The 11,788-nt window shown below is 37.6% G+C and overlaps 1 protein-coding gene across 1 annotated transcript in view; it reads right to left on the bottom strand.

Annotated features, from left to right (window-relative positions):
* MIB1 (mindbomb E3 ubiquitin protein ligase 1) overlaps positions 1–11,788 on the bottom strand; it is a 95,458-nt gene that overhangs the window by 50,614 nt on the left and 33,056 nt on the right. Inside the window, exons 7-10 of the mRNA XM_010828915.1 lie at positions 10,140–10,323; positions 8,752–8,896; positions 6,500–6,633; positions 1,659–1,766 (exon numbers count right to left, since the gene is read on the bottom strand). Coding sequence (XP_010827217.1) covers positions 1,659–1,766; positions 6,500–6,633; positions 8,752–8,896; positions 10,140–10,323 — 571 coding nt within the window. The remainder of the gene's footprint in view (positions 1–1,658; positions 1,767–6,499; positions 6,634–8,751; positions 8,897–10,139; positions 10,324–11,788) is intronic.

Genomic DNA, 11,788 nt, shown 5'->3' with positions numbered 1-11,788 from the left:
GTTCCTCTTCACTTTCTGCCATAAGGATGGTGTCATCTGCATATCTGAGGTTATTGACATTTCTCCTGGCAATCTTGATTCCAGCTTGTGCTTCTTCCAGTCCAGTGTTTCTCATGATGTACTCTGCATATAAGTTAAATAAGCAGGGTGACAATGTACAGCCTTGACGTACTCCTTTTCCTACTTGGAACCAGTCTGTTGTTCCATGTCCAGTTCTAACTGTTGCTTCCTGACCTGCATACAGATTTCTCAAGAGGCATGTCAGGTGGTCTGGTATTCCCATCTCTTTCAGAATTTTCCACAATTTATTGTGATCCACACAGTCAAAGCCTTGACTAGACGGACCTTTGTTGGCAAAGTAATATGTCTGCTTTTTAATATGCTGCAAGGCGTGGCCAAAAAAAAGTCAGAAGGGTTGTAATATTTTAGTTTGTAGTTTCTGGATTCATTAAAAAATGGGATGTTCAAAATGTAATATTTACAAAATATTACATGATACTAAGTCTCTCTTGCATCACCAAAAAAAAAAAATCCTTATAACACATACTGGGCTCCTAAATTGACAACCAAGATAGATGTGACTTAAAGTTACTCTGTAAACGCAAAGTCAAATTATATAATCTCATTTAGAAATACATCACAGTAATAAAACTAGTGTATAGTTTACAAATGTCTAATATGCTAATGTAAAACTCAAGCTCTAGGCAAAAGAAAATGCTAACACCAAGGATGACCTAAAATACCACTGGTTCTTTAGTAGCTATTCAGCAACTCAAGATATACATATCTGGGGGAAAAAGGCAAAAAGAATGTAAGACTTCTATTTTCAAACATGTCTTTAAATTTTTATAATTAGTAAAACCAGGCTGATTCACAAATTTTGCCCTCTAACATTGAAATCCTTATTAAATAGCTTCCTCAGATGGGAGTGTCATTTGGACAAAATTGCAACATTTTGCCCAGTCTGAATTTGATAGAATTTGGCTTATTCCTAAATAATTCTGCATTAGACTAAAACAAATACAATTCTAATATATTTTTAAGTGATGTAGTTATAGTTAACTGCAACAAGGGAAGCCCTCTGCCCACACCAGCCAATGAAATTTCAATGCCAGTAAGAATCATTAATTTCTCCTTTAATAAGAACACGTTCTACATTAAATTAAGCACATATACACACATAGTGTGATAAACACACACTGTAAAATCTTTTAAAACCCATATTAAGGTTAAGAAGCAGTAAGACTAAACAAATTCTAATTTACTGGTTCCCTAGTGAAAAAACAAAAAAACAAGGAAAGCCCTCTGTCTGTCATAGATCAGGGAAAATCTTGCCCCATGTGATTTATATTCCTCTTTCCTCAATTTCCCCAGTATGAGTCATGGGTAAATACCGCTGAGCTCTCAACAGCATAGGAGTCCTACGAAAGCAAAAGGAAACTCAACCTTCTTCACTTAGGGTTATGCCTAGAATATCAAGAGATCACAGAAAAACACAAAATGCTTCACGTTGTCTTTTCTCAATTTTTTTTCCTTTTAATCAGAAGAGCCTTGAGTTAATATTAAATTTCAACATGAAAAAGAATCCATCTCAATGATACAGAAGGACCATTTCTAGGACATTAATTTTTACTTAAATATTTTTAAAACTTAATTACCTCTGCTTCTACATCCACATTTTGCTTCAAAAGTAACTTCAAAATGTCAACATGTCCATTCTGACTAGCAGCTTGCATAGCTGTGTGACCAGCACACTGTCCGTTCACCTAAACACAAAAAGAAAGGATGAAGGAATGTCACAAAAAGGGAAGAGCCAATACATACACATGGTGTAGGTTTAAACCCAACAAACTGAATGATCCTATGAGAACAATTTAGGTTAGTGTTCTGTATTTCCTGATACAGATCACCAGAAACGTGATCTGTATCACATTTCTAAGTTAGGGAGGGATTCAGGCACTCTGAGAGTTCCACTGTTAAAAGAGTTATGGAAGAACTTTTAGCCAATCTGCAAAGTTGAAAACAGAAAAGGATCAGAGGGAAGGAGGGACAAAGGGAAGTTACATTTATTTTAAATATGTGTCTACTTTAATTATTATTAAACCTCAGAGTCTGTTTCAATGAAAAAAAAAAGTAATGAGGTGAATGGAAGACTTTTAGAAAAGATACTGTCTAGTATAGTATAAATAAATTCAACAAATACAGCCAAATGTCAATGGTAACCAAACTACCACAAAGGGTACGTAAATGAGCTACCAGGGTAGCTATACACAACTGTTCAACTGCTCTACTATAAAGCAGCAATATCCAATTCCTGTTCTACAACTGTTCTACTATAAAGCAGTAACATCCAATCTTTTCTTCACTTCAGGTGTTGTGTAAATGGATATGGAAATGCAACATGGAAAAATGGACATTTTTTCTGAAGAAGACATTTCAAATGGGTGACATGAACATAAAAAAGATGTTCAATATTACTAATAAAACAAGGAAATGCAAGTAAAAACACAATACCATTTACATTATCACCCCCTAAAATTAAGCACTTAGGTATAACTCTAGCAAAATGTGTATAAAATGTACATGAGGAATAGTACAGAACTCTGATAAATGAAATTAAGGAACTAAATAGATGGAGCAATACTCCATGTTCGTGGATAAGAAGACTCAATAATGTCAAGATGTCAGTTCTTCCCAACTTGATCCACAGATTCAACATAATCACTATCAAAATCCCAGCAAGTTACTGGATGGAAGTTTATATGGAAAGGCAAAAGGCCCAGAACAGTCAACCCAGTATTAAAGGAGAGTGACAAAGCTGGGGGACTGACACTGCCTGACTCCGGGGCATACTACAGAGCTACGGTAGTCACGACAGTGTGGTACCTGACTCCGGGGCATACTACAGAGCTACGGTAGTCACGACAGTGTGGTACCTGACTCCGGGGCATACTACAGAGCTACGGTAGTCACGACAGTGTGGTACCTGACTCCGGGGCATACTACAGAGCTACGGTAGTCACGACAGTGTGGTACCTGACTCCGGGGCATACTACAGAGCTACGGTAGTCACGACAGTGTGGTACCTGACTCCGGGGCATACTACAGAGCTACGGTAGTCACGACAGTGTGGCGCCTGACTCCGAGGCATACTACAGAGCTACGGTAGTCACGACAGTGTGGTACCGGCCGAAGAATAAACCAAGGGAAGAAAGGAAAAGAACAGGAAGCCCAGGAACAGCCTCTCATAAATACAGTCAAGTGATTTTTAACAAAGAAGCAAAGGTAATACAACAGAGCAAAAACAATCTCAACAAACAGAACAGATGGAAAATCGCTATATCTTTCAATTTCAGTTTATAAAACCTAAAACTGCTCTAAAACTAAAATCCAAAATTAAAAACTTTTCTAAAATTTCCATATATGAAAGACATGATTTCCAGGATAAAAAGATCAAACATTAAAAGCAACGGATGAAGATAGATCCACAACACTGTACAAGTTCAGACACTGGTGAAAAAAGAGATCTTCATGCTTGAAAACATAAAACAGCTCACATGAAGGATGAGGAATCAGAGGGCAACTCTAAACGCTGGAAGAAAATGGAATTATTCTGAAGGAAAATGGTATCTAAACTTGAATTCTCCTCCCATCTAAAATTTAACTGTAAGGTTAAAAAAGTTATATACTGAAGGTGTATTTCTCATCACCCTTTTTCTGAAGAAGCTACTGAAAGCCATACTTCACAAAAAACAGAATAAAATTAGAGACAGAGGGACAGAGGATAAGAAAACAAGAAATCCAGCACAGGAGAGAGGGGAAAGGAACCTGGAGGATGATGAGTAAGAGACATTCCAGATGGACCCCGTCAGAGGCACTGAGAGAAATTTCTCTCAGATGAAACACATACATAATCTGATGTGCTAAATGTCTTAAGAGATTACACAGTTAAGAGAGAATTCTGGAGAAGAATTAATAATAACAATACAGATTACTAACAAATGAAAACAAAAGTGTTTAGATTATGTCCTGGGGTTAACAGAAACAAGTGAACCCTTTGGAACAATGGAAGTGTTCTACATCTCAATAGGGCTGTGGATTATGTAGGTGTATGCATTTGTCAAAACTGACTGATCCATGTATTTCACCATATGTAAATTACATCTCAGGTGTTGTTTTTGTTTTTTTTTTTTAAGAACAATTATGAACACCAAAATCACTACAGATGGTGACTGCAGCCATGAAATTAAAAGACGCTTACTCCTTGGAAGGAAAGTTATGACCAACCTAGATGGCATATTCAAAAGCAGAGACATTACTTTGCCAACAAAGGTTCGTCTAGTCAAGGCTATGGTTTTTCCTGTGGTCATGTATGGATGTGAGAGTTGGACTGTGAAGAAGGCTGAGTGCCAAAGAATTGATGCTTTTGGACTGTGGTGTTGGAGAAGACTCTTGAGAGTCCCTTGGACTGCAAGGAGATCCAACCAGTCCATTCTGAAGGAGATCAGCCCTGGGATTTCTTTGGAAGGAATGATGCTAAAGCTGAAACTCCAGTACTTTGGCCACGTCATGGCGAAGAGTTGACTCACTGGAAAAGACTCTGATGCTGGTAGAGATCGGGGGCAGGAGGAGAAGGGGACGACAGAGGATGAGATGGCTGGATGGCATCACTGACTCGATGGACATGAGTCTGAGTGAACTCCGGGAGTTGGTGATGGACAGGGAGGCCTGGCGTGCTGTGATTCATGGGGTCGCAAAGAGTCGGACACGACTGAGTGACTGATCTGATCTGATCTGATCTGATGAACATCAAGGAAAGCAAAAAGTTGTGCAAGAAAACGCAATCGAGTATCCTCCACAGCTCAGATATGCATGCCATTTGAATAATAACATGCAAAATTAATTCTAACATCAACAAAATTACAATGCAATACCACATTAAGAACCTGGAAGAGGTATGCATGTGTGTGGAAAGGATGGGCTAAAAGTGGAGAAGGAAAGTGGAATCCTCGCCTTCACAGAGCAGTATCAAAACATAACTTCAAGTCAAGAAATAACAATAGAAGTATGTTACTGAAAGATGAGGAGGTAATTGTATGAAGGAAATCAGCTTAAAGAGGTAAAAATAGTTGCCTCTGAAGAAAAGGAAAATAGCACTGAGAAGGAGATGCTGCTTTTCCTAACAAATCTTGGAGAACTATTTTTCCCTTTAAATTTTTAGAATGTACTACATTCTAAATGTAATGAAGAAAAAATTAAGTGTAATAAAATGTAAATCTGCATAAGTGAATATAAAAGAAGTCTGACTCTACGTTCCAAACACAAAAAAACATCTGGTACTTTAATATCTGAAACTATTTGTGACATAGCTCACAACCAATCAAGAAACTACTGTGCCATGCTGCTGCAACTGATCCCCAACAAACCTGAAATGCCACATGAGATCATAGGAATAATTTCGGGATTCCCTGACAGATCAGTTGGTAAAGAATCCGCCTGCAATGCAGGAGACCCCAGTTCGATTCCTGGGTCAGGAAGATCTGCTGGAGACGGGATAGGCTACCCACTGCAGTATTCTTGGGCTTCCCTTGTGGCAGTAAAGAATCTGCCTGCAATGCGGGAGACCGGGGTTTGATCCCCTGGGTCGGAAAGATCCCCAGAGAAGGGAAAGGCTATCCAGTATGCTAGCCTGGAGAATTTCATTAACTGTATAGTCAGTCCACGGGGTGGCAAAGAGTCAGACACAATGGAGCACCTTTCACTTTCACCTTATAAATTATAGATCTGATCTCTGTCAAACTGTCTGGCATACTTACATACAAAGATATGGTAACGAAAGCCCTGACTGCACAGTGACAATGATTCAAAGTGACACTCAACCTACAATCCTTTGGCCAGCACTGACTGACATCGTATTGGTTCCAGAACAGTAGCGATGCTAAAGCCAGTGAATAACTAAGTGAGAACCACAATTTGCAGTTTGAACCCATTTAAACTATGGCTTTGGTGAATGGTAACATTACAACACAAACTATTAAGATGTACAAAATGCATGACTCCTAATTCAACTGCATTATGAACCATGAAACAGTCAACTTTCACAAGGAGGAGAGGGGGAAAGCTTAGGTTAAATGTTTTGAAAAGAAGGATGGATAATTGCTTATAAAATTTACTAAAATATATTGTTAAAACATTGTAACATTTACATGAGAAAATTTCACTGAATTTCCCCAAAGGACACCAACTACTTAAAAACCTAAAAGTAAATTTTGACGTCATAAAGTTCAAAAGTCAGTACTAAAATAAGAAAATGTCAATATCTTCTAGAAATGCACAATGAAGAAATAATGCCCAGTGTCATCTTTAAAATACCTTAGAAAAACAAGGAAGAAGGAATAGATGAAGCACATGTGGCAATATCTTAATAACTGCTGAGTAAAAGGTTTGTTTTAACTATTCTATTTTTGCATATGCTTCAAATAAATTTTAAAATGCTCACATCCACATCTGGTCTTTTTAGCAAATCTTCCACTTTAGCAACATCTCCATTGGCAGCAGCCTTAACTAATTCTTCATTGAGGTCACCAGATTCTTGGGTTTCAAATAATTTCTTCAAGAGTTGGGAGAGTCTTTCTGTAAAGCATCAAATAAAGCTGCTAATATAGGAGGATCTCAAATCTTAACTACTAACAGACAAGCATTACCCACATGCCTATAATACACACTTTTCCTGTTTTATTATGTCTATCATTAATATTACTTTGGTACTAAGCTATAGATACTACCCTCGCAAGTTACAATTACTACCATATAAAACTGCTTTCAATCTGAGCCCACAATTATTCCTGGTTTACTCCAATTCATGTACTTCAAGTTAAAATTTCAGAAAAAGAGTCACACATAAACTATGATTCAAGATTTTGGAGTCATACCAAAGGTATTATAAATGAACACACTACCACAGGAGTATCATAATGATACAAATTGCCTTTCAGGTCTTGAGCGTATCTTACTGCTCTCAGACCTCAATGCAACAAATCAGTGATTATGATACAAAAGCAATATAATCTCTATAGTCTCTGGGGAAATATTTTAGGGACAAACCAATTTTCAGTTGAAAATATTAAAATAAAATACTTCAAAGGTGCCAACTAACTGGTTCTGACTAAAACAAGAAAGAACCAGATATGTGCTTATATAAACCCTTTCATAAGGCTTTTTTTTTTTCTCCAAATAGCATTGATCAGTAGAGAATCTACCCAGTTCTCCTTAACTCTAGCATCTACTTATTGGAAAGGAAAGAAGTCACAAAGTGAGGCCCAACACCAAATCCACATTATTTGAGAAAAGGATATTAACAATTTTTCACTCTTTCAATATGTAATGGGTTGGCCAAAAAGTTCATTTGGGTTTTTCTGTAAGATGTTATGGATGAAATTTTGGGCCAGCCTGATAAAAGTCAGCCTACTGTGATGCTATCTAACCACAAGGTAAAAATAAACACCACCTGATTTAACCTCAAACACATTAGCAAATTACAGCAGGAAAGATGAGACACAAGCAGAGGAAGTAGAGGCAGTACAAAATAAAGCTGGAGGTCAACCAATGTTTTCCTTTACTTTCTTACTGTGCACAGTTATGGCTCCATCTTCTCTTCTGGATGTCAGCTATATTCATACAGTGAGTTGTAACCAGTTGTCTAATGAACTGAGTGTAGATATACAGCTGGATCATGAGAAGAAAAGCTCTGGGCCTGAGTCTACCCAAGCATCCAGCATACTCACATCTCAGCACAGCTCTCTCTACCCACTGTGGCCTGTACAATACCTCTCATAAAATGACAAGAGAAAAGGTATGGCTGATACATAAAAATATCTGAAAGAAAGCCATCTGCTAGCAATAGTATTGGAAATTAAAAAAATAAATAAGGCAGTCAAAGAAAGTGATGGTTCTGTGGCAGAAAACAAATGTTCTGACTAAAGAGTAGCATGCTGAATTTCAGGTATCTCCTCTTTGACATGGAGAAGCCCTTGATATATCCGAGAAAAAGAACATGTTTATGGAATTTTCACAGGGTATACCTCAGCCAGTACAAAGGTGGTTCATCATATTAAAAAAAAAAAAGAGAGAGAGACATTTAGCGCAAGTTTAAAACGTTTTTCCAGTGGTCATGTATGGATGTGAGAGTTGGACTGTGAAGAAAGCTGAGCACCAAAGAATTGATGCTTTTGAACTGTGGTGTTGGAGAAGACTCTTGAGAGTCCCTTGGACTGCAAGGAGATCCAACCAGTCCATCCTAAAGGAGATCAGCTCTGGGTGTTCATTGGAAGGACTGACGCTGAAGATGAAACGCCAGTACTCTGGCCACCTCATGCGAAGGGTTGACTCACTGGAAAAGACCCTGATGCTGGGAGGGATTGGGGGCAGGAGGAGAAGGGGACGATAGAGGATGAGATGGCTGGATGGCATCACCGACTTGATGCACGTGAGTTTGGGTAAACTCCGGGAGTTGGTGATGGACAGGGTGGCCTGGCGTGCTGCAATTCATGGGGTCGCAAAGAGTCGGACACGACTGAGCAACTGAACTGAAGTGAAGTGAACTGAAAAGGTAGTTAATATACAAGTGAGGTAATGTGATCTGAGAGAAAATTAAGATTACATACAACATTATCTGTGTACCAGAACTGGGGAATGAGGACAGGCTCTAACGTAAACCACATTGCTTTTAAAGAAACACAAAACAGAACATACCACCAGACGCGTTGCTGATGGCTGATCCCGCGGACGCCACCTTGGACACCGCCGCTGGATTATACGTCCAAGATGTTCCACATACTTCCACCTTTAAATCACTGTCTGAATAAATCTGCTGTACCCGGCCAACTTTACCTAAAGTCTTAACAACAAGATTAGATTTATGTTTCCAAGTTTACATTATAGAAATCAATCAGTTTTTACATGTTTGAAGTATTCATTTTACTTGATTCCTAATTTTAAAAACTTTTAAAGAACAATCATATTCAAATGGGTTATTTACTAGCCACAAACTTTATAGAGTATCTTTAAAAAATATTTTAATAAAACTATTACCCTTCCACAAGATTATAAAAATAATCATGACAATCTTATTCAAAAAAGTAACCTTTTAAGATACCTCTAGAAAACTTGTAACTAAAGAAAATCTGATTTCTAAAAAAAAAAAACTTAAACCAAAAAGGGCTCAAAGCTTACATCTATGTTTAAATCCTTTTTGGAATCAAGCCTAATTTCAAGACAGAAGTATGAAAGTCACTGTCATTCTGGGGTGAAGGATCAGGAAGCCTCTTTGTCTCACCTTAACATTACATTCTCCACTAAAGGCTCTATCAAGTTAGATTTATCTATCATATATTAACTATAGCCCTTTAAGGATCTTCCCAGGCTAATCTAAGGGCTTCCCTGGTGGCTTAGCAGCAACAACTACACCTGCCAATGCAGGAGACCCGAATTCAACCCCTGGGTCAGGGAAGATCCCCTGGAGAAGGGAAAGGCTACCCATATTTTTCCCTGGAGAATCCCACGGACAGAGGAGCCTGGTGGGCTACAGTCCATGGGGTCACAAAGAGTTGGATACAACCTACCAACTAAACAGACATAGAGAATGGACTTATGGACGTGGGGAGAGGAGAGGAGAGGGTGAGATGTATGCAAAGAGTAACATGGAAACTTACATTACCATATGTAAAATGGATAGCCAACAGGAATTTGCTATATGTCTCAGGAAATTCAAACAGGGCTCTTTATCAATCTAGAGGGGTGGGAAGGGGCAGGAGATGGGAGGGAAGTTCAGGAGGGAGGAGATATATGTATACCTATGGGTGATTCATGTTGAGGTTTGACAGAAAACAACAAAATTCTATGCAGCAATCACCCTTCAATAAAAATAATAAATTCAAAAACTAAACAACAACAACAAAGTTACTCTAACTGAAGTAAATTTAGAAAATAAAAGGCATACAGATGTTAAGCTGCCAGTGAAGAGTACAATTCTCAAAGGATTAAGCTCATTTATAGTTTCTAAAATTAAAGTCATCAAAGCTTTTCAAAACTACGTAAGCAAGCTATAGTTCCGACTCCCAAAGGACTTAATATACACTTACTGGGAGCATAGCTTCTGCCCATTCTCCATGTCCTCTCTGTAGAAGTTTAATTCTCTCCAGATCATAACAAACTTGCACAAGATCACCCACTTGAAACTGAGAGGTGCCTCCCTCTGCACCCTGAGCAGCATCCCCACTTCGGACAATGTTTGCTTTAGTGAGAACAGCAGGGTTGAAGGTCCACCTAAAAACCAAAGCCAAAATTCAAAATCGGTAAGTTTACTTAACTTCAGCACAACATTCATAGTTAACCACTGGAGGGAGAAAAGCACTATAACACATCCAAAGTGTAAAACAATCCTCTACAATTACATCTTGAATGATCTGTATTTCTTTTTAGAATTTATTACACAAATTTGAGAGAACAGTCATCCGTAATCTTACCATACTAGTATGATACCCTTTTGTCTAGATTTATTATCACTTGCATGCTTTAAAAATTGTTATAAAAGTAATACACACTCGTTGTTAATGATTAAAACATGTCAGAAACATGTAAAGTGAAAGTTCCATTGCACACAAACACACCTGGATCGCCATTCTGCACACCACTAGACACCACGGTTAATATTCCATTGTATATGGAATGCAGATCTTCTATTAATATGCTGAGTGATGGTTGTAACAGAGAGCTAATCTGCCCAGCTGAAATGATCGCTCTTCTTTTGTAGCTTCAGAACAGCCTGAATATTCACTTCTCACAACTACTTAAAACATTTCAATGCAGCTATTTCAGACTTTATCTATCCAAATTTAAAGGGAAACTTCTTCAAAGTACAGGACCATGTCTTAACTGTCTCTGTAATTCTAACACGTAATTCTAACACTAATCACGGGCCCTAATACAGGATAAGTACTTAATAAAATGTTCTTAAAGAATAAAAACATTTTCTTTCTAAAAGTCAAATGTTATGTTACTAATAACACTAGTACCCAAGAGAATTTGGACCAAGGAAGAATTCTGCAAGTAATAATCCTAATCTGTGTTAATTTACCATTTCCAAATAAGAGGCCATTTAAGACAACATGTGTTAATACACACTATTCTGAACTTAAATTAAGATTTTTTTTCCCCTTCTTTATTGAGATGTAATTCACATACCATACAATTCACTCATTTAACGTGTATAAATCAGTGGCTTTAGTATATTCAGCTGTATAACCAACCACCACTATAATAATTTTATTTTCATCATCACAAAAAGATACCCCCATAACAATCAGCAGTCACTGTGAAATCAACTCTCTCTTCCCAGCCTCTAACAACCAGTAATATACTTTCTGTTTCTATGAATTTCCTTATTCTAGACATTTTCTATAAATAAAATAAGATAGTATGTGACCGTTTGTGACAGGCTTCTTTCACTCAACAAATTTTTTCAAGATTTATCTATGTTGCAGCATATGTCAGTACTCCATCCCTTTTTATAGCCAAATAAAATGTTCCATTGGGTGGATATACCACAACTTGCTTATCCATTCAGGAGTCAATACACATTTGGCTTATTTTCACATGTGGGCTGTTATGAATAATGCTTCTACAAACATTCGTGTATAGATTTTGGTGTGGGCACATTGTAATTTTCTTGGATATAAACCTGGAAGTGGACATATTGGGTCATATGTTAACTCTATATTTAACATTTTGA

The sequence above is a fragment of the Bison bison genome, unplaced genomic scaffold (genome assembly GCF_000754665.1).
Source record: "Bison bison bison isolate TAMUID 2011002044 unplaced genomic scaffold, Bison_UMD1.0 scf7180017864498, whole genome shotgun sequence".
Lineage (NCBI taxonomy): Eukaryota > Metazoa > Chordata > Mammalia > Artiodactyla > Bovidae > Bison > Bison bison.
This window is presented reverse-complemented; position numbering and strand designations above follow the sequence as displayed.